Genomic DNA, 22,239 nt, shown 5'->3' on the forward strand with positions numbered 1-22,239 from the left:
TGGCTTACATAGTTCATTCATAAGATGGAATAGTCTGTAAATACTAAATATTATTTTATAGAAGAATATGTAATGAATATGTAATGACATGAAAGATGTTCATTATCTCTCATGTATAAAAAAGCAATCCTTTTTTGAAAAAAAAATGCCAGATTTAAAATGTGTATGCATAGTTTTATTATTCTTTATGATTTTAAAGTATATGTGTTTATCTACACATGTATAGGAGAAAGTTCTAAAAAATTATATACCAATGTGTTAACCCAGTGGTTATCTCTGAGTAGTGAAATTACAGGTGACTTTTATTTTCAATGTTTTATTTACCTATATTTCCTTCCTTCCTTCCTTCCCTCCCTCCCTCCCTCCCTCCTTACCTTCCTCTTTTTCTTTGACAATGACTATGCATAGCTTCTTAGATAAGAAATAAAAATATCTTATTGGAAAAAAAAAAAGTAACTAAAAAGCCCCCTGAAAAGTTCACCTTTCATGCCATGGCTTAAACAGGAAAAAGGAACAATGGTTCTCCTGTCTTTGGTCCCTGAGAGGAAGTACTTCAGGGCTGCACAAGGCAATCGGGGATCAGCTGCTATGTCAGAGCAAAGGCAGTCTCACCCTTCTGAGTGGGGAGCCCTCAGCTCTGAGCAGCAAAGGCAGAGTCCCATGATCTGAGGGACAACGCTCATTGCAAGTAGGACAAAGGACCTTAAACATGGGGGAAAACAAATAAGAGTATTTCCACCTGTGCCCAGGCAGGACATCCCTGAGCTGGGCTCTAGAAAAGTGTGCAGGGGGCAGAGGTGAGGAGTGGGGATGGGGAGGTCTCAGTTCCTGTCTCACTTACTGGTGGAACAGGATGTTGTGCTGTGGACACATGCCAAGGCTCTGCCGGATTGCATTCAGGCTGGTTTCAATGTCCCTTCCCCCAATGAGCACAGTCCCAGATGTTGGTGGCAACAGACCCGTCAGGATGGACCTGCGGAACACAGGAGTCAGTGGCAGAAGAGATGGCCTTTAGGAACTTGCCTTAGGAGGGCTGCCCCCACTCTAGGGTCAGTGAGAACTCTCATTGGGATTCCTGCCTGGGGCTGTCAGTCAAACCCAAACCACTATTAGCTGTGGGGCCCAACAGATTCCCACACAGGGCTCAGCACCAGCGTGAACATCCAGGCCCTAATGCAGAGGGCAACCTCTACCATCCTTCTCTGCTTCTACTTATTTCTTGGTGCTCCCAGGCCAAAGCCGAGGGCCTCTGGGATTCCCAGCCTCAGAACTTCACATGCAGTCACAGGTGTCCCCAGCTCAGCCATCAAGGAGCCCAGTGTTGAAAAGGATCAATAAAAGGCATTTGGTACATGGCTCAAGGCTTTGCCTCCTGGGTGAGCAGTCATGGATATTGAAAAGCCAGGTGTTACCATCACAAAGCCTGGGTAAGGTCTTGATGAAAGGCGAGAAAGAATCCCAAGCACTCCTAAGCTTTTGTTGATTAACTGATTGAAACCAGGCATGATAATTACCACCACCAATACCAGCTTTGAATCCAAAACATAAAAAGCCCAAGAGCAATGGTGGGCTTTTTTTTTTTTTTTTTTTTTCTGGCAAAATGGTAACTGTGACTCCCATGTCCTTGGGCTGTTGTAAAGGTTAAATGAGTTAATACACTTAGAACATTAGAACAGAGCCAGCATAAAGTAAAACTCAAAAATATTATTACTATTAGTATTAAACATTGTTTTAACCCCCGGGGAAGTTGCATGTGAGCAGCCGATGAAGTAATTATTTGCCTTTTTGGAGCCCTGGGGTCCTGGACGCTGTTTCCAGCTCTCTGACCATATCAGTTAGCAGGAGGAGAAATCAGATGGATGCAGGGCCACCACACCCAGCTCTGTCCCTGAGTTCTGATACCGTCTCAGGCTATCTGAACTTGTCCTGACGGAGAAGCTGAAATCTCCATGGATCAACCACTAGAGGGAAACAGAACCAAATAGAATGGCACTGGCCCCACATTCCATTCACACTGAACCGCCCTAGAGAACATTCCATCACAGGGTGTACACGCTGCTGTTCCTTCCTGGGGCTCTCCAAAGGACTTGAAGACTGTGTCACGTGGGTTTGCTGCCCCCTTCGAGGTCTGTGTCTGCTGCTCCTTGGGAAACCAGGGCAGGCTGTGTTCTCCTCTCAGCAGATGGCGCTCGAGTCCCTTGGAGGAGAGTGGTGTGCCTGTGGAGCTGAGAGGTCCACGCAGAGCCCTTTGCCTTCCCTGCCCTGACCTTCTGTTGCCAGACAGTTACTCCACGGGCCCCTCTAGAGACTGATTTTTTTTTTTTTTTACTTTCTCCAGAACTACCACTAACCCTCATCAGCTGATATGGAAGCCTGCCTAACTATTGGCAGAAAAAGGAATGCTCCTTGAAAATAGCAGGACTCGGGCTGGTACGGTGGCTCACACCTGTAATCCCAGCACTTTGGGAGGCTGAGGTGGGTGGACCACCTGAGGTCAGGAGTTCGAGACCAGCCTGGCCAAAATGGTGGAACACTGTCTTTATTAAAAAATACAAAACTTAGCTGGGCGTGGTGGTATGCGCCTGTGGTCCCAGCTACTCGGGAGGCTGAGGTGGGAGAATTGCTTGAACCTGGGAGGAGGAGGTTGCAGTGAGCCGAGATTGTGCCACTGCACTCCAGCCTGGGTAGCAGAATGAGATACTGTCTCAAAAAAAAAAAAAAAGAAACAAACAAACAAAAAACAAATAGCAGGACTCTACAGCTCCCATGCATGTGATGGCAATGGTCATGAGTTGGTCACCACCAGGGACTGCTGGAACGGGGGAAAAGACTCAAGGTGTGAGAAACAAGAGGCAACTGTGTGCCTGGCTTTTGTCCCCACTGAGCCATGACAACTTGGTGGCCTCAGGAAAGTCATTTCAACTCTCTGAATGAATGTCCACTTCCCCGGCACACAAAAGAGGCAATAAACTTATTCTACCTTCCTCTCAAGAGAATACATATGAGTGAGCTTTGAATACTGCAGAAAGCTTTTACACATTTTTGGGGCCACAAATATTTGTCACTAAAATTTGTGGGAAAGAGTAGACAGCCGCTGACAGGGAAAGACTAAGCCAGAAAATGACAGGCTAGCATGGCAGCCAGCCTCTCTGTTGGAAGACTCACAAAGTGGTGGTTTTCCCTGCTCCATTGTGGCCGAGGAACGCGGTGATCTGGTTCTCGTAGAAGGTGATATTCAGACGGTCCACAGCAGGCCGGCCATAGGGTTCAAAAGTCTTCACCAGATTCTTCACGCATACCCCAGGAACCCACCCTGGATGCTCACGTTCAAAGAAGGAGTCTTGGAGGAAAAAAATGAACATGATGTAAACATAATGCCTCATGTACACAGTCCCAGGGCTCTTTCTCCAGGTCATTTTCTTCTGCCTGTAACACCATCTGCCTCCGTGGCTTCAGCTATCACAGTTGTAAGGAAGATTCCAGAATAAAAATAGTAATAATAGCATCAAACATTTATATAGCACCTCCTACATGCCAGGCACTGTTTCGACTGCTTTACACAAATTACCTCAATGCACTCTGATAATGGTCCTAAGGTGTAGACATTTATTATGCTCATTTCCATAGCTGAGGGAACCTTAGACACAGAGACATCAAGTGTTCTATTAAGGACACATAGGCATGAGTGGCAGAATTGGGATTTGAACCTAGAGCCCATGCTCACCAGAGTGCACTCACTGTCTATAGGGAGAGTTGGTCCCAAGCTCAACCTTGGTCCTAGGCCCATTGCTAACAGTCCACAGGGAATTTCTGGAAGTGGCTTAGGTTCTTCATCTTCCCAAAACAACATCTGCCTTTGGATCCTCCCATGACCTTTTCTGGACTGCCATTCTCCTAGTCACCTTGGCTTGAATCTTTGAGTTGACTTTGACTAAAATTTCTTGCTTCTCAGAACTCCCAGAGTTTTCCAATTAGCTGGGAGGGTAGTCCACGCTTCCCCATCACCATCCCCCAAATCCCACTCCTCTCCTTCCTCCTCCCATGCCCCCTCCAGTGCAGACCCTCACCATGTGATCTCAGTTATCCCTGACTTCCCATCTCTCCTGCATCATTTCACCATATATGGCACAGCTTAATTTATCATCTTAATACTGTGGTGTTAAGCATTTGTTTCCCTAGGGGGGAAAATTCCACTGTTTCTTCTATCTGTGCCTCCTGGCCTTGCCTGCAACTAAGTTGGAACCAGTCCCTAGCTCCTAATTTCAGCCTAGACATTCCACTCTGGGAGAAGGATCTTCCCAGAGGTGCAGTGTGTTGCAGTCTAACTCTGGGAGGGGCTGCAGGTCTCTGGTTTTTGTTTTGTGAAATGGCCTCTGGGGTGGGCTGGAAGAATAAAGGCCAGACCCTCTCCTGCAGTGGCAGGCAGAGTCCGGGGCTGTGCTGCCTCTCTAAACCCAGGGCATTTTGGCCACAGAGAAATGCATATGCTTAGGGAATGAAAAGCCTTGGGAGTAATACAGAACTGGGTCAAAAGAGAGGATGAGGGCAACAAAAGCCAGGAAAACAAAACTTGTCAACCTGGGTCATCAGTTTAGGGGTTACTAGGGAACTTCCACTGTCAGGAAAGGCTCCTGATGCCTTCAATGAATGGCCTTCTAGATTTGTAAGCCATAAGTGAAGTGTAGTCAGCTCCCCTGGAGTCTCTTTCCCCCTGGACACAGAAGCATTTATTTTTGTCTTTCCTTATAGCTCATATCCGCTTTAAGTCCCAGTGACCAAAGTTATTGTTCTTGCTAAATCCTCGGAAGTCAGCACATTTGTGCAACTCACTTGGGATTTGCCTAACAAGGGCACAGGCACACTACATGCTTGGCATTTGCTTTCTCCAGGAAATATGTGCTAATGTCTGGGCTGAACCATTCATTCCACACACATGCAGATGGACCTCTGAGAAGGGATCAGGTTTAACTCTTGTCAACAGAGTCAGTTTCATGGGCTTCTTCCCACCCTTGTCATGAGGTGTTTTGCTCTGGCCCTCTGCAGTGCTTCGAGCCTATTCCTCGCCTCTGCTGTGCATTCTTCATTGGGATTTTACCGTGTATTCCTCCCGGGTGCTCTGGATCCTCCATTTCCTCTGTTAGGGGCTCAGTCTTTTCCAAGGCTCTTTCTTCTCTGGTTGAACACCCTGCACCAACCAGAAGCCAATGTTACTCTCCCACCGAGAGCTGAGAACCAGCAAAAGCAGGAAAGGAGGGGAGAAGTACAGGGAGCAAATAAGTTTCCCAGCCAGGCTCTGACCTGCTTCAGGGCTGTGAGGGACTCAAGCCTTATCTTACAATCTCTGCCAATCCCAGAGGGAGTTTTGTAACAGAAGCTTCTGACTTGGAGAGTTTCACCTCCTCTCCATGTGCCAGGAGGAGGCCACAGTGTCAGAAATTGTGATTAAAAAAAGAATTGAATTTGAAATAATTTTCTTTAGCCCACCACTGACACATTTTACTCCAATCCAAAACATGTCAAAGTCATGGCGAACCTTGAGTAAAAGTCTATTTAAAGTGCTATGACGGGCAGCCAGCTTAAACTACAGCTTGAGAAATGGTTCACCTGAGAAATACACCTAGGTGGGCATTTAAGTATCTTGGGATTAAGATACCAAGCTCACCACGGTTGAGCCTAGTGATGGTATTAACACAAGCCTGGACAAACTGTGAAGTGTGGTATAAACACATGCATTGCACACACATACACACATACACAGAGACACTTTTTGGCAAACTTGGCATTTAGTTTAAAAAGATATCCGGACATCCTGGAAGGGGAAGAGAAGCAGAAGGGCCAGTCAGTCTGCTGGAGAGGAAGGCAGGGAAAGGAGGAAACCACCGTTGCCAAGCATCCAAGGACTCTTGGCCTTGAGTGCACATACAGGAGCAGGCCGAGTTTTCTCAATGCAACAGCTACCCACGGCCCAATGCCCCTCTGTCCCCTGCCCTCTGAAAATGTGCAGGATGTGTGCTGGAGCAGCAGGTAGTGGCCTGGTGGTCAGGGACCTGCCGTCTTTAGTGCTGTTCTTCGGAAATATCCTTCTAAAGAGCTTAATCGCTAGAATGAGTTTCTTGCCAGGCAATATATGTGCAAGTTCCAGATTTTGTCCCAAGTGACCAACAGGGGAAGATACTGGATGTCTCCTGGCCTCCACTTTTTGTTTTTTAATCTGTGAAAGGAGGGAGGTTGGGTGGAGACACTCAGCTCTTTCCCAGTTTTAGAGAGTTTTAGAAATCCATTTCAGTCCAGCATATGAGACAGGTGAAAAATATTTGCCTTCCATTGGCAAATATATTTGTGATTCACTTTTGAAGGAGCATATTTTTCTTATGATTTCCGTTTTTCTTAAGAGGCAGAGTATCTGTTGGAATTGCAGAGAAAAAAAATGCCCACAAGCCCTGGTATTACTCATTGACATTAAAAACATTCTAGGAATATACCCCTGCACTGACAATTTTCACTTATTATATGAAAATTTTATTACAGTAAAAAATTAACAAGTTTACAGATAGACAAGATGGATATGTCAATGCAATGAAAAAAATCCTGAGCTGTTAAAAGTGCTGTTTGTTTGACCCAGTGAAAACAAAAGCAAAAAACAAAAGAAAAAAAAAATCTAGCCAAGCCTTTTAAAGGCCCTAGACTAATCCCCTAGAGAAAACAAACATCTATCTCAGTGCTTACAGGGTAAGTCCTGGCCCAGGCCCAATTGTACAAAGTAACGAACAGGTAGGTGAGCAACAAACAGATGGGAGAATACTTCCTTTGCTTGCAGAGCCTCCCAGCTCTAGCGGAGTCCCCTGCTCACACTCTGGAATTTCTTTGCTTTCTCAGACCTCACAAAAAAGTCTGTGCTTCAGGGCCGGGCGCGGTGGCTCAAGCCTGTAATCCCAGCACTTTGGGAGGCCGAGGCGGGTGGATCACGAGGTCAAGAGATCGAGACCATCCTGGTCAACATGGTGAAACCCCGTCTCTACTAAAAATACAAAAACGTTAGCTGGGCATGGTGGCGCGTGCCTGTAATCCCAGCTACTCAGGAGACTGAGGCAGGAGAATTGCCTGAACCCAGGAGGCGGTGCTGCCTCAGACCCGAGATCGCGCCATTCCACTCCAGCCTGGGTAACATGAGTAAATCCCTCTCTCAAAAAAAAAAAAAAAAAAAAAAGTCTGTGCTTCTCCTCACTTCTAGAACTTTCTTTAGCTAGGCCTCCTGTTTGGTTCAGTGGTAAAGATGCCTTTTACCTAAGATATGTTGTGAGCAAATGTCCTTTCAGCCTTCTTCCCCAACCTCAAAAAAGATCAACAGCAGGAGAGTCTGAGGTATTGCCTTGAAGATTAACAGCTCTGCCCCAGCCCCAGGAGGAGTCTTCATCTTGGGAGAATAAACTAATTTATATTTTGAAAAGATGGAGAGGAATAAAAAGACAGGAGGAAGGCAGTGGGAGATGAAAGCAAAGGTTCCTTCATGATTCCCTGGATTTCTTTTTTATACTGAAAAGTTGCACAAGTTCTTTGAACCCTGAAGTGGTTTGGCCTTTTTTAAATAGGGCAATTTAGTTCACTGCACAAGGTGTACAGAACACAGGGCTTCATCCATGATCAGCCATTCGTGCAGGCCCAGCGACTCGTGAAAGGTGGGCTCCCAGATGATGCAATGCCCATCGAGGGGCAGAGCCCCCAGGAGGAAGCTGACTCATCAGGAATCACACCCTTTACATAGAGGGCTGCCTCTGTGACCCATACACATCCTGCACAGAGACCAAGGAGCTGATTTCAAACATTAAGATTTGTGTTTTAATTTTTTTTTTTTTTTTTTTTTTTTTTTGGAGACGGAGTTTCGCTCTTGTTACCCAGGCTGGAGTGCAATGGTGCGATCTCGGCTCACCGCAACCTCCGCCTCCTGGGTTCAGGCAATTCTCCTGCCTCAACCTCCTGAGTAGCTGGGATTACAGGCACGTGCCACCATGCCCAGCTAATGTTTTTTGTATTTTTAGTAGAGACGGGGTTTCACCATGTTGACCAGGATGGTCTCGATCTCTTGACCTCGTGATCCACCCGCCTCGGCCTCCCAAAGTGCTGGGATTACAGGCTTGAGCCACCGTGCCCGGCCAATTTGTGTTTTAATTTTTAAAGAACTCACCTTCGCCGCCAAGCCAATATGACTCTTGCAGAAGAAAGTACCAAGGAAGTGGGGTACCATAGTCTCCTAAAGATAGAGACAAATAAACAGACAAGGTCTAAGTAGTCTGCAGTCCTATAAGATCCAGCATTTATCTACCTGAACCTCAAATTGTAACCATAGATATTTATAGTTATCATTACATGGATTTTCGCAGGCTTTCAGAAAGACTACTCTTTCCAACATATTTTTATCCACACAGTCATGTTTTGGGGGTGTTATAAGCAACAGTAAGACCAATAATCTTGGTTGACATTACTTTTCCAAGAAAACATTTCACGACAGAATTAAATCATGTCTTTTACCAGGAGTCACATAACAATAATGGTGATCATCACTAACATGAACTGGGTATTCTTTCTGTGGCAGGCATTGCTGTGAGTACTTTCCATGTGTTAAATAATTTAAACCTCAAAACAACCCTAGGAGGTAGGTAGTATTATTATTTTTGTGAGAAAGGAAACCAAGGCCCGCTGAGCTTGAGCCATCTGTCCCTGGTCACAGATAGTTAAACAGAAATGTAGGAATTCCAACATATGTAATCAAATTCTAATGTCGCTGTTTTTAACCCTATATCCCCACCCCTCATTCTACTGGATCTATCAGGGTTTCAAGAAAAAGACTCCCAAATTTCTAGTCCAGTTCTCTTAGAAAGTTCTGTTGCCTACAAAATGTTGATTTTGTAAAATCATGGCCTCAGCTTTTTAAAAAAGTTGCCATGTGTTTCACAGGCTTTGCTGCCACTGAACTGTATATTCCTCTGGGCAGGTCTGGATCTTTATCTCTACCGCTCCATTCCCGGAACCTGGCCCTGCTGAGCCTTACACACAGCTGCTGCTCAGTAAATAGCTATTAAATAAATGAAAACTTTAGCTTGGCTAAAATAAAACTTTTGAATTATGCACAAATTTCTGTTTTAATCAACTAATTTTTATCTATTATATCTCTTTCCATCAGTTTAGTAGTCTAGTAGGATAGAAAAAATAGACTAAGTTCAAGTGTCTTGTTCAAAGTCATTGTCGTGGGTTGAATTTGGTCTCCTTCCAAAAAGATATGTTAGGTCTGTGGCATAATACAAAATATACTTGGTCTTTGTCCCCAGTTTCTGTGTAGGGCACAGACCTCCTAGAACCCTTGCAATTTCCTGGCAGAAAGGAGTGTCTTTTTTTATTCATAATGAGCCCCTTCCTCTACCATATCTGAGTTTATGCTAATGATGTGACTCAGGGTAGAGCCCCGAGATAGCTTCAGTTTCTGGGGACTGGTCACCAGAAAGACCACACATGTGAAGAATGGAACTTTCAGTCCCAACCCTCAACCTCCAGTGGGGGAGTAGGGTGCTAGAGATGGGGTTATAAAAACTCCTGAGCAACAAGATTTGAAGAGCCTCTGGATTGCTGAACACTTTGAGGTGCTAGGAGGGTGGTGTGTCTAGAGAGAGCGTAGAAGCTCTGGCCCCAACCCCATACTGTGCCCTGTGCTTCTCTTCCATGCGGCTGTTCCTGAGCTATATCCTTCATTATAAAGCTGTGATTGTAAGTATAGCACTTTGGCAAATGTGTGGGTAGCCTGGCCACCACATTTCCAGCTGGCATCGGAAGAGGGGCCAGTCTTGTAGGATTGAACCTGTGGAGTCTGCGTGAATTCTGGATAGTGTCAGAATTAAATTTGTGGACAACCCATTAATATAGGAGAATTGGTTGGTGTCAAAAACAGTAACAACAACAAAAAACCAAAACATTTGGTGTCAGAAGTGGTGTCAAGAAGAAAGACACCAGAGTGCTAACCCAGGTACCTCATAATGTGGCTTAGTTTAGGAATAGGGTCACTGCCAATGTGACTCGTTGAGATGAAGTCACATGGGAGCATGGTGGGCCTGTAATCCAACTCAGCTGATGTCTTTATAAGATGGCCATGTAAGACAGGGAGAATACCACGTGCACACGGAGGATCAGAGGGACGCATCTACCAGCCAAGGAGTGCCCAAGCAACTCCATGTTTCAGAGGGAGCATGGCCCTGCCAACATCTTGATTTTGGACTTCCAGCCTTCAGAGCTGTGAGATATAAATGGCTGTTGTCTAAGCCACCCAGTTAGTGGTACTTTGTTATGGCAGCCCTAGTAAACAAATGCACCCATGCCACCAGGATGCAAACCCAGGCCTCCTGAACCAGCCTAGAGGCCTCCCTCCTATTCAGGGTGGCTGCCTACCTATTTCTGCCAACAAAGTCTGTCCTGAGATGATCTGAGAGCTGTCAGTTTTTCCCTCCCGATGGACTGGACCAGCCTCACTGTCCCCTGCCTGCTCTTAGCTACAGCATCAAGAGCCAGGCATGGCTGCCACAGCACAAGAAGGCTATCAGTTGACTTGGAGACCACTCAGATAAAGATGAGGCATCTTTAGTTACCAGAAAATGCTAATTTAAAGGAAAATTTTATTTTCTACAAAGTAAATATAAGACTGTGCAAACAGCCAATTTTTAGGAGATGATTTTCCATGCTACCGATTAATTAGGTATTTATTCAGTGCCCACCAAAGGTCAGGCACTACTCTGGGCACTGGGACTGTCACAGTTAACAAAACAGGCCATGTGCCTGCTCTCACAGCTCATATTCTACTAAGGGCAGAGAGTCAGTAAATACATGCATAAGATACATCATCGTATCAGATGGCGAAGAATGTTCCCCAAAATAAAGTAGGGCTAGGGGACAGGAACCCTGAAGGAATGTTGTTTACAGAGCTATAGATATGTAAATATCTTTAGTCTGGAAAGATCCCTGTGAGAATGTGACATTTGAACAGAGACCTAAACAAAGTAAGGAAGCAAGTCTGCAGATATGAGGGGCGAGTTGGGGTGGGGGGAGAAATGTGTTCCTGGCACGAGAACAGCAGGTGGGAAGGCCCTGAAGAGGAAACCACTTGGTGTGTTAAACAGTAAGGATGCCAACGTGGCTAGAGCAGAGGAACATGGGGGAGAAGGGAAAATCGTGAGATTAGGAAGAGAGCTGGAGGCCAGATAATGGAGCATCTTGGAGGCCAGAGTTGGGACACTGGGTTTTACTTTGAATGAGAGGAAAAGCCAGTGGAGGCATTTGACAGAGACGGCTGATACCATATGAACTCGATTCTGAAAGGATCTCACTGTATACAGTGTGGAGAACGAACTGGTGTGAGGTGATAGTGAAAGGAGGAGGCTGGGATTGGGAAGGCTGTGGTGGAGGTGGTAATAAGAGATCAGATTTTGGATTTATTTCCCAAGTAGAGCCAGAAGGATTTGCTGGTGGATTTTTGACTTCTACATTTACACTTCAAATGCTGGTTTTGACAAAGAGCTTTAGAAGCGATGAAATTTAAACTAGATGAATGGAGAGGGCTGGGGATCTGAAGAACTCCATTACCTTTACCCTATAGAAGGGGATGCTTACCTGGAAACACCTGGTCAAGGTACCAAGCAAGTAAGCCATAGATAGCAGCATCAAGGAGCATCATCTGCATGGACAGCAGGAAGCTGAATTCATCCCCTTCCGTGGGACTGTTCCCAATGTTGCTCCACTGCAGCCCCAGGCCTTGCTCTTCAAAGCGAACCAGGTACTCCGTGCCAAACCCAAATGCCACTGGAGACAGCAGGCTCTGTAGTGATGCAGAGAGGGCACGGAAAATGAGCAGTGCCTTTTATCCAATGCAACAGCACCCAGATGCCCTCAAGATAAAGGGGATGGCCAAAAGAGGGTCCCCACTGTGTCCCAGTGTAAGGCTACCTCAGGAGGGGCCAAAGGAGTCTTTCTATAGATGGCTAGGGAGAGTTCAGAGTGTCTCTCTGCAAACAAGAGATTCTCTAACTATACATTAACAAAAAACATGAAACAATTCTCAGCCCAGCCCTAGTCCACAGTTGCCAGACCTACAGCTTCCTAGTGGATCTATACATCCAAGAAGATGGCCTCAAAGTTCCATCTGCCTACCCAAGGATTACCAAAATAACCCAGCTGTGCCCAGAGGCTGAATCATAAGGATTTCTTGCCACAATCCATTGTGATCATTTTAGAAAACGGGGTGCTATAAATGGCAGCAACTGATGTCTTATTTAACCTCAGAAATGAAAGGCAGATGCCTTGACACCTCTGAAGCCTAGTAAGTGTGAGTCGTGAGGACAGGTCAGACTTTCTGTCTTTCCCCAGTGAGGGCAGGTGGTTGTTCCTTCTTGACTCTACAGAACAGAGACAGGGCGACTCCGGATGGCAAGGGGAACTGCACCCTTCAGGGCCAGAGGCTGATTAAAGGATGGAAATGGCCCATTTGAAAACAATTAGAGAAAAGACAGTGCTCTTTGTCTGGGTCTGGGAATTGTGAACTAAGAAATTTCTCAGGCAATCAGAAGTCACTTTCTGGAATCCTCTCCTGGCCAGCAAGCCTGACTCAGTGGACAGTCTCATTTCTGCTCTTCTTTCTGCATGCCCTGGTAGAGCATGTTAAAGATACTTGCGAAGATACTCCAATTCAAGTTCTTTTGAAGCAAAACAAAAGCTTTTAATTAATGGAAACATCTCTTTGGACAGACGGTAAAGGGACAAACTCCCTCCCTTCTGATTCATCTCAAAGAGTAGGAAAGAAAGCTAAGTGAAATGGGCTGCTGGTTCTCTCTTATGGGTAAACAAAGGGACCCATGACTTGAACTGGTTTTTTAATGCTGTCCCAGGGCAAACTAATCAAGCAGGTGTGGTGAGGAGTCACTGTTTCATCACTTAGGGTGAAGACTGCTCCCACTTTTGCCCCTGTATCTTTTAGCCTTACATGAACTTTTCAATCTTATGTCAAAGGCAAAGTGGACCTCCTCAGAGGGCAGGCTGGGCTTCTAGGACTGCTTCAGATCCTTCAGAGGAAACGTGTCATAGGACAGGGGCCAGCCCAAAGGCCTCACCACAGCCTTCTTCAGCTCAGCGGTCATGCGGTCCTGCCAGGCGAAGCACAGGATGTGCGGCAGGTAGAGGGTGAAGTAGATGACGCCACTACAGGCTGCTGCCAGGCTGGCCTTCGAGAAGAAGGTGCTGAGCAGGAAGCACAGCATGATGGTGGCAGTGGAGAAAGCCAACAAGAACAGGAAGAGGATGAATGGGTCACTGTAATGTAGGATTCTTCCATGCTGAAACCAAGAGGCCAAGCGTCAGTAATTCCCGCCCTCCGCCGGCATCTTCTCACTCTGCCCCAGAGGGCTCTCTATGTTAGTGCCTAAATTTCTACAAGGCATACTCGATGAGCTGAGTTCCTTTATTCCTAGGAATGCCATTTTCTCTGGGAGGAGTAACACATTAGGCTTCTATCAGTCATTAGTAATGCTAAAACATACTAATTGGGAGACCATTAAGTTGAAACAGCCCCAGCATTCTGGGTTCCTACATCAGCAAACCAAAATCCAGCTTAGAGAAATTTAACTAATCACAAACTGCCCACTAACCTCTAATCAGGGACTTTCCACTTGAACCAATCAAATGCTTGCTTTGTTTTTTGTTTTTTTGTTTTTTTTTTGGTCTTGCTTCCCCACCCCTCAGTGGTGCCCTTAACCACATGTGATCTGGAGCCTCCTGTGAATCACTGTTTGCTAGAATAAACTCTTTAACATTTTAATGTGCCTAAGTTTCTCTTTTAATAGTATTTATTATGTGTTAATTAAGCAAATCCTTGGTGAGAAGCAGGGTACTATGGAGAAATATGGCTTGCACAAGGGAGGAAGACCTGGGTAGGGGGTCTTGGAGGATCTACAGAGCCCTGGATAATGCAGGTAGATGGGAAACAGAAGAGGGAGATGGGAGGGGACTCCGGAGGAGCTTCAACATCTTGCGTGGTGCCTGGCATGTGGAGGCCATCATCTGTACTTGCATTCTGAAATTTGCTAACCACACAGGTGAAAATATCAGTAATTAATCCAAATCACTTGGAAGTGGATTGATCCTCCCCAGTCATAAATATTACACAAATACATTTCCTAGGCAGTCCTCAGTAGCTTTCACATTAACCAGTGAATCAACAACCACTTCGGCTATGTAGCAAATAGGACCAAACTAGTAACTTTTGCTAAGGGAGATGCTATCCAAGTACACTATAGAATAAATTGAGATTACCAAATGTATTAGACCTTCTTGGTTATCCTTCGCTGGAGACATCCTATGAGGCACTTTACTCTCTGAATACGTCAATGAGTACATAGAGATCATCCTGTGCTCTTCCCAGGAACATAAAGGAACAATAGGTCCAATGACCTACATGAGTTCTGATCAATTGGCAATTGATCAGAGTTCAATTGATCCAGAGTTCCCTGGAGCTCTGGGTTCCTTTCATAGAAAAGAGAGACCAATGAGTAATATCTGCCATGGGCATGTGTTCCACTGGGTGGAACAAACATGCCATTTGTCTGCTGTGGCTACCATTTCTCCTTTCTGCTCTTCTGCCTGTGGGTACTGATAGAACAGACTGAAAAACAGATAAAATAAATGGCAAGGGAGGGGGCTGCACAGAACAGACCCATGCTTAACTAGAACCCAAATCTGAGGAAATCTGAATAAAAGTCTAAATTAGGACTCAGAGCTCCTGATTTTGTATGTCACTCACACGCAGCTCCATAAAAGTAAGTCTATGGCTGAACACGTGGCTTTTGAATGGAAGCACTTTAATGTCGTTGTTGTAGTTCTCAGAAGAATGAAATCAATTTTTTATTTTTATTTCTTTTTTAGATAAAGTCTTGCTCTGTTGCCCAGGCTGAAGTGCAGTGGTGCAAACTCAGCTCACTGCAATATCCACCGCCTGGGTTCAGGAGATTCTCCTGCCTCGGCCTCCTGAGTAGCTGGGACTACCACGCTGGCATGTGCCACCACGCTGGCTGATTTTTGTATTTTTATGAGAGGCAGGGTTTCGCCGTCTTGTCCAGGCTGGTCTCAAACTCCTGACCTGAAGTGATCTGCCCACCTTGGCCTGCCGAAGTGCTGAGATTACAGGTGTGAGCCATGGTGCCAGGCCTGAAATCAATTTCTTATCCTTGCACAAAACGAAGTCCCATAAACTTCCAGAACTTCTATGACCACAAACTTCTAGGACTTTTCACTGACTTTAGCCAGAAGTGTAACTCACTCTGTGATCCTACAATTTTACCAGCTGTGGCTTCCTCTGAAGGCCACTTTTCTTTTTGTTTCTAATAGCTCGAATAACAAAGGGACCTTCCCATTGTCCCTGCTTCCAGCTTCTTTCCTGTGTTGTTGAGGTAAGGAGGAAGAGACAAGGGAAAGGTGGGAGAGTCATTCAAAGGAAAACCCTATTTTGGTGTGGAAAGCTCTGTTTCCGTCATCACTGGAACAATGTTCTAGTTCCCACAAAGAAAAACCCTTTTGTGCAAGAAACTCTTGGTGAATGTTCCTTACTTCACAACATAAAAGCTTTGAAGACCTAATGGCCCATTCTTAGGAGGGCAAATATCAATGCTGCTTATCAACAAGTCAGGCAAAGTCTCATGGCTGTTGCTAGTCAGATGTTTACATGTTTTTAGTCCTTTAATTCTGAGGAAACAAACATGTTGGTACTGGGGAAAGGAGCAGACTGAGGGATGGGAAAGAACAAGGGAACCCTAGAGGAAGACAAGGGGCTCAGCTCCTTCCCTTGTCTCTTAGAACATTGGTACCCTTTGCAATGGTAAAGTCACATCCAGGTGGGGTTGGGTTGTTTGAGCACAATGACCTCTACCTTAGCATTTGTTTTGCTAGGGCTCTACCACAGGGCTTAATGAAGCCCACAGATCACGGATCACAGAGCAACACTAAAAAGACAAAACCTTCAGATTTAGTACATTTTACTGTAAGAAGAAAGGGCAAGATTTGGCTTAACTGGAGATGTGTTGTTTGAACAGGATTTGATGGAACATTCATGGATCAGGTGGGCACCAGATTTGGGCCAGCATGGGATGGGAGACACTCAGCCAGTCTGTGGTCACCACACGCACTGACTAGTGCAGCACAGCACTTCATATGATGATGGGGAAGAAGTTGAACAAGCTCCATTAGTCCATAGCAGGAGCCTGCAAAGCCTGAAGTCTAAAAATTATACCAAATTCCATCCAGTAAAATATCAAAAATACCCAAATTTATATCCTTATTATTAACCTAGTAAAAACAATCATCTGTGGTGGAAGAGCTAAAAATGAAGGATGGCAGCGTATTGCAAAATAATGTTTCATTTCCAAGTCTAGCTCTCAAAGGAGTTGCAAATTTGCAGAGGATGGACCAATAGATGCTGCCTGTGGCTATAAAAACTCCTTATCACTGAGGAAAGATGAGCTCCAAATTCTATCCTATAAAAGAGAGAGATCTTAGAGATTTTTCAGGCAGCAGAATTTTTTTTGGTGAAGCCATGTATGAGGTGACCATGATGGTGATTAGTAAATAATCCAGATCTCCTTCCTTACTAACACTGAAAAGGCTTTCCCCATTTCAACTCTAGCCAGTTGTTAAAATGGTAAGCCTAGGAAAACACTCCCTGAACTGATTTCTTTTGTATTGGAAAGAGAAGACCACTTTGAATACACTATCACCCTTTGCAGGGCTCTGCTAATAGCAGCATCTCCAGATGGTCATAGAATGGGACTGGAAAGTCTGTGTGGACCATGGACCCCTAAGCAGGAAGTGGGAGATGGGAGGATGTGGTAATACAGTGGCTCCATGGGGAGATTTTGTCTCTCTGAATATCTTCCACCTTGGCTAAAAGGAAGGGCTGGAAAGCTAGAAGTCATGTTCTCCTTGGTGATCAGATGACTAATCCAGGCACATTAACAGGAGGAAAGGGGAGACGAACCAAAGTATTCAAGATTTTCTGGGCCTTCTCCATTTTGCTTACCATGATGAATATCGTCAGGAGAAAGATGCTCATTGACATGATGGAGAAGCTGTCCAGGAACCAGGTACACCAAATCACTGCATTGGAGACACCTTGATTTTTCAAGTTCTCTTTCAGTCTCAACTCCTTCTCCAAGACGATGCTCTTCACAGTCATGGAGACAGAGTAGATCCATGCCAGCACCATGAAGATAGGGAAACAGCGATTCAGGATGATCATAAAACTAAAGCAAGAGGAGAGAAGCAGAATGGTAGAGAGCTCTGTACCTGGTAGAGGCAGAAAAAATATTTGTTGAATGAATGTGTTGAGAACAAAGCCCAGATGCAGGGAAAGGAAAACAGGAAACCGTCCCCTGGACATTCAATGGGCTGGAATCTTTTAATACATTCTACGTTAGTCCTGAAGCATTATTTTTTCTTTATAGCAGAGTGTTGATTTTCTGGTTAGCCCAAGTGAATGCTCTGTGAGTAAAATGTGTCAATAAAGTTACATACTCTATGTCAAAGATCTTCCCTGTAAAGCCTTGCAAGGAAAAGACTGTGGACTTGATGATGTGGATGGAATTAGAGTAGACAGCTACATGCTGACACTGAAACTCAAGAGGGTAGAGCACTGACAAGGACAAGTGGTAGTTGTAAGATCAATAATTTGGCTCCCCAAGGGGGTCAGTCACCCCAGCACAGTCTGCCCTGGAAGTTCAAACCCTAGTTATGCAAAAAGAGGCACAAAATAACTAATCAGTTTAGCACTTTCAGAAGGAAAATGATCCATCATTAAACAGTTATCCAACAGCCACTGGCTCTACTACCAGCCATGCACAGGTGGAGCAGATTGTGGTATATCTACCCGGCAAACAGGATAGATTTGATATACTGAGATGACTTTCTTGTGAACTTTACACATGTTTTCCCTGTGTTTCATGTGCTAGTATAGCCCTTGGGATTATTATCTATTGAAAACTGTTATGTGTAGTCATTGGATGAGCCCAATTCCAGCGTGGGAGGGTTTCACTCAAGATGGCCCTAGGGAGAAAAGCATGATTCATAAAGCATGCACTTCTGGGACTGGCCACCAGAGGACTCTCCCACACCAAAAGACCCAGATCTCTATTGCCTCCCCACACCCACCTCACTTTCCCACCAGCCATTCCCATTCTGATCCTAAAGTGGACCTGGGCTTTTGCCCATGGTTACATTTCCCAGCTCTGCCTATTGCCCAAACCCGAACTAACTGCAGACTGGCCACTGTTATCTCAAGTTTTCTGTAGAGCTGAGGCTGGAAAACCCATTGGACAGTTATTAAAAGAGGGTTTCCTGTGTTCACACTGGGTTTTAGGTAAACTCTACTAATTGTAGGTCTCTACTGCTGTCCTGGTGGTGTATCTGACTCATCTGTAATGACAAATGATCCTTCTCAACCCTCTACTCCGGCCCCTTCTCTACCACCCCCCAAAGCCATGTTCAGTGAAACAGCAGGTTGCTTGCTTGGCTTGCTCCTGGTCAACAGATATATGGGCCTAGGATAGGTGTGGCCAGGGAGGTGGGGCCTGAGCTTATCTAACACATTCTTCTATCTTGTCATTAACATCATAGGAATGTTAGGGAAGGGGGCTGCATTATTCCAGGGCTCCTAGGAACCACATCTACTGGCCATGCAGAGTCCAAAATGAATGCTAATGTGGCAATCATTGGGCAAACATTCTGACCAGAAACCTTCCACATACCAAACATACTACATAGTGGGGAATTTGTCCCCTCCCCTAGCCTCACTTCCCTTGCTTTAATTTTCCCCTTCCCTTTTCCAGCTACACCAACTCTTTTTCCTCTCACACCACTGCACTTATTCATCTGTGCCTGATTGGAGGTTGGGAGAAGCAGGTTCCTTAGTCAGAGCTCCATGCTCTCCAATTTGGCTCTGGTCCCTGGGGCTGTTTACAAAGACACTGAAGTCTTAGGAGCACCCCCAGCCCACCCCAGCCTACCCCAGCACACCAGTTAGCATGTCATGGAGGAGGATCGGGAACTTTGGACTCACGAATCATCCACGAAGCAGGGGTAGGGCATCTGCTGGAGGTAGATTCCAACTGGAGCCTCAGCCTGCACCTGGCTCCTTGTGATCCCCTGTTCAACCATGTCCTGCAGATAGGCAAACCCGCCCCAGATGTACCGGAAATCTTCCACAGGATCAGCTCTGGGACCAGAATCCCAGTACCTGAGAAGACACAGAGGGACAAAGGGGCTCGGACAGCTCACTCACAACTTCCCGACCACAGGGTGACTCAGAACTCATTCTCTTAAAACCCTTCTCCTAAAAGTTTCCAAAGGATCCAATTCTATTTCCTAGTCCTCAGTTTAAATCTGTTTTGAATATTAGCCACAACATGACTCGGTAATTGCTTTCATCCAAGGACTCTTTGTTGAGCTTTATAAATTATCTTTTTTCTTATATAGCTTAATTTTGTTGATATATAAGCTGATAACAGTCTCAATCCCTTTCTCTCTACCAAATATAATTTCCCACTGACTTTGGAGAAACCCAGCAAGCCCTTCCTGAAACATCACCTGTCTTTAATCTTATTGGTTTTCTCCACCACATCTATGTCCATTCGGATCTTGTACTTCACATGGGGTGGTAGGGAGCTGGTCCAGGGATACATGTCAGGGAATACCACTCCGGCCCAGAATCTGTTTTCCTCCAGTAGAGACAGGGCACGTTGGGTGAGCTGAGTTTCATCATCATAGTTTTCAAACTTATCCAGGACCAAGCACTGCAGATAGTCACAAAGTTGAGAGAGTTTGAGGAGCAACAACAGCAAACACGCAACTGCACACACAAAAAGGCAGAGGATAAGGGCTGCTGCCCCAGGAAATGGTCAAATGCAAGGAGGCCTATAAACTTAATGTTTGCTTAACTCTGGAGTCTGGTGTTAATTTTTCAATGCGTCCAGTTGTAAGGGTGCAAGAGAGCTTGGAAACGCTGACATGCTTATCCCTGTAGAGCTAGTGAAAACCACACTTTCCAGATGTCCAAGGCTATCCAAATATGCAAGTCCTCAAAATGACAAAAATACTCCAGGCTTTTACTCCCCAGCATGGGGAGGTGAGGGAGTGGGGTCACATTGGCTACAGGCTGCTTTGAAGATCAGAAAGCCTGACGATTAAAGAGCTTTAAAGAGAGAGAGAAACATTCCTAGCATTGAACCTTTCTGGCTCTCTCCAAACACACAGATGGCCAGCTGAGGGAAAAGCAAGGAGGAATAGAGAAAATAACCGACAGCCAAAATGACTTGTCAGGGAAATCACTTCCAATTACATTTCTGTGACAAGTAATGCCGGGGGAGGAAGAATTTCTGTAATATGCCTCTTTTCTTCTCCTGGAAGAGGAAAAAAACCATTACCCACAAAAGAGCAGAACTAAGAATGTTTAAAAATTTGAATATGAGGGTTGTCCACTTGTATAGATTGGTTAAAGCACATATATTGTTACATGCATCTGTTTTTATTATTTTTTTCTTTAACCTCTTGTTCCTATCATTGCGAGGGCTATTGGTACTGACATTTCTTTCTTAGAATGTAACTCTCAAGAGGTCAGATAGTCTTGTCTTGATTAAGTTGTTCCCTGAATGCATACTAAGAGTCTGCAGTGTGCCAGAGCCTGGTCGACTCTAGGAATACAAGAAGGAAAGATAAAACTCTCTTTCTGAAAGCAACTTGAGAGCTAATGAGGGAGAGGATTGGAGTAAGCCAACAATCATAATGTGGAAGGAGCAGGTTCTGATGAAAGCAAGCCCAGTGTACTGGGGAAGCCCAGCGGAGGGATGCAGCTAAGTCTTCCTGGAGGGGTCAGGGGAGGCTGCCTGGAGAAACAGCCTCCTGAGTAGGAGGATAAGCAAGAATTAGCTGGAGAGGAAAGTGGGGGAAAGGTCAACTCAGGCACAGGGAACAGAACATGGGTGTCTGGGGACCTACAAGAATAGAGCAGTGGTTCCCATCAGCGGCTGTGCTTTAGAACCACTGGTGAGCTTTAAAAGATACCTATGCCAGGCCCCACTGCAAACAATTAAATCAGAATCTCAAGAGGAAGGGCAGGGCATCCATATCTTGTCAAAAGCTCCCCAGGTAATTGCAAGGCACAGAAGGGAGCATAGGGTGAAGGGAGGGGAGTGTGAGAGCAGCACTAGAAAGGAGGGTGGGACCAGACGGTTTGCCCTGTGAGACTCAGTAGTGTGAACGACCAACGACCAACCCAGGGTTTCCCTGAACACGGGGCTTTCAGAGCAGGGAAGTTCTGGGCAAGCCCTAAAGAGCCGTAGGAGCTAATGTTGGGTTTTAAGCAGGGATATGATCTATGGGATCAGACTATGATCACTGGTAGTGGAGAAGGGGGAAAGCAAGCAGGAAGGCTGGGCTGTTGATGTACCACAGGCTTTAATGAACAGATTCATCCCTACAGTCTGTAAGTTACCTGGAATCTCATTTTACTGAAGAGGAAACTGAGCTTTATAAAACATCTTATTTTTTCTCAGAGACCTGCCTGAGGTCACACAGGGAGACAGTGGCAGGGCTGGGACTCCCTTCCCCATTTCACCTGCAGGCCGAGTTCTTGCTGCCACACCTGGAGCCATGGGAAAGGCTGGATCCACAGCCTGGCACTCAGCACCTTCACAACTGTCTTGTCAAGTAGGTGGAACAACAATTACTACTTATCCTCACTTGACAGCCCAGGAACTTAGGTTCAAGGAGGCTAAGTGACTCTCCCAGGGTGCTAAGAGTTGGTATCAAACCCCAGTTCATTTGATTCCACAATTATTACCAGAGACATAAAGAAACAACAAAGGCATACAGGGTATAAGGACCTGACCACAGAACCAAGCTCCACTGCACTGGGAAGAAGCAGGCAAACCCAATTCATTCACCAAAGACCCCCTCACTCCCAAGTCCCACCTGCCCCTCAGGCAATTCAGAGGCTGTGTTTGAACAAGGGCTGCACACCCACACTTCTTGGGCCTCCTGAACTAAACTGTCCCACCCCAGCCTCCATGCCCTGGGGGCGGAAACATGCAATGTTCTCAGTCTTGTAGATTAAAAGGAAGAAAACTATTAGGGTTCTAGCTGATATGGGCAGAGGAACACAGGTACATGAAAAAT

At 45.5% G+C, this 22,239-nt stretch overlaps 1 protein-coding gene across 2 annotated transcripts in view; it reads right to left on the bottom strand.

Moving 5' to 3' along the window:
- ABCA4 (ATP binding cassette subfamily A member 4) overlaps positions 1-22,239 on the bottom strand; it is a 111,552-nt gene that overhangs the window by 34,412 nt on the left and 54,901 nt on the right. For both annotated transcript variants that reach the window (XM_032247915.1, XM_032247914.1), the window contains exons 12-20: positions 19,654-19,859; positions 19,127-19,303; positions 17,093-17,315; positions 13,140-13,361; positions 11,647-11,851; positions 8,183-8,248; positions 5,096-5,185; positions 3,166-3,340; positions 842-973 (exon numbers count right to left, since the gene is read on the bottom strand). In XM_032247915.1, coding sequence (XP_032103806.1) covers positions 842-973; positions 3,166-3,340; positions 5,096-5,185; positions 8,183-8,248; positions 11,647-11,851; positions 13,140-13,361; positions 17,093-17,315; positions 19,127-19,303; positions 19,654-19,859 — 1,496 coding nt within the window. The remainder of the gene's footprint in view (positions 1-841; positions 974-3,165; positions 3,341-5,095; positions 5,186-8,182; positions 8,249-11,646; positions 11,852-13,139; positions 13,362-17,092; positions 17,316-19,126; positions 19,304-19,653; positions 19,860-22,239) is intronic.

This window comes from Sapajus apella, unplaced genomic scaffold (genome assembly GCF_009761245.1).
Source record: "Sapajus apella isolate SASKATOON/1434 unplaced genomic scaffold, GSC_monkey_1.0 scaffold64, whole genome shotgun sequence".
Classification (NCBI taxonomy): domain Eukaryota; kingdom Metazoa; phylum Chordata; class Mammalia; order Primates; family Cebidae; genus Sapajus; species Sapajus apella.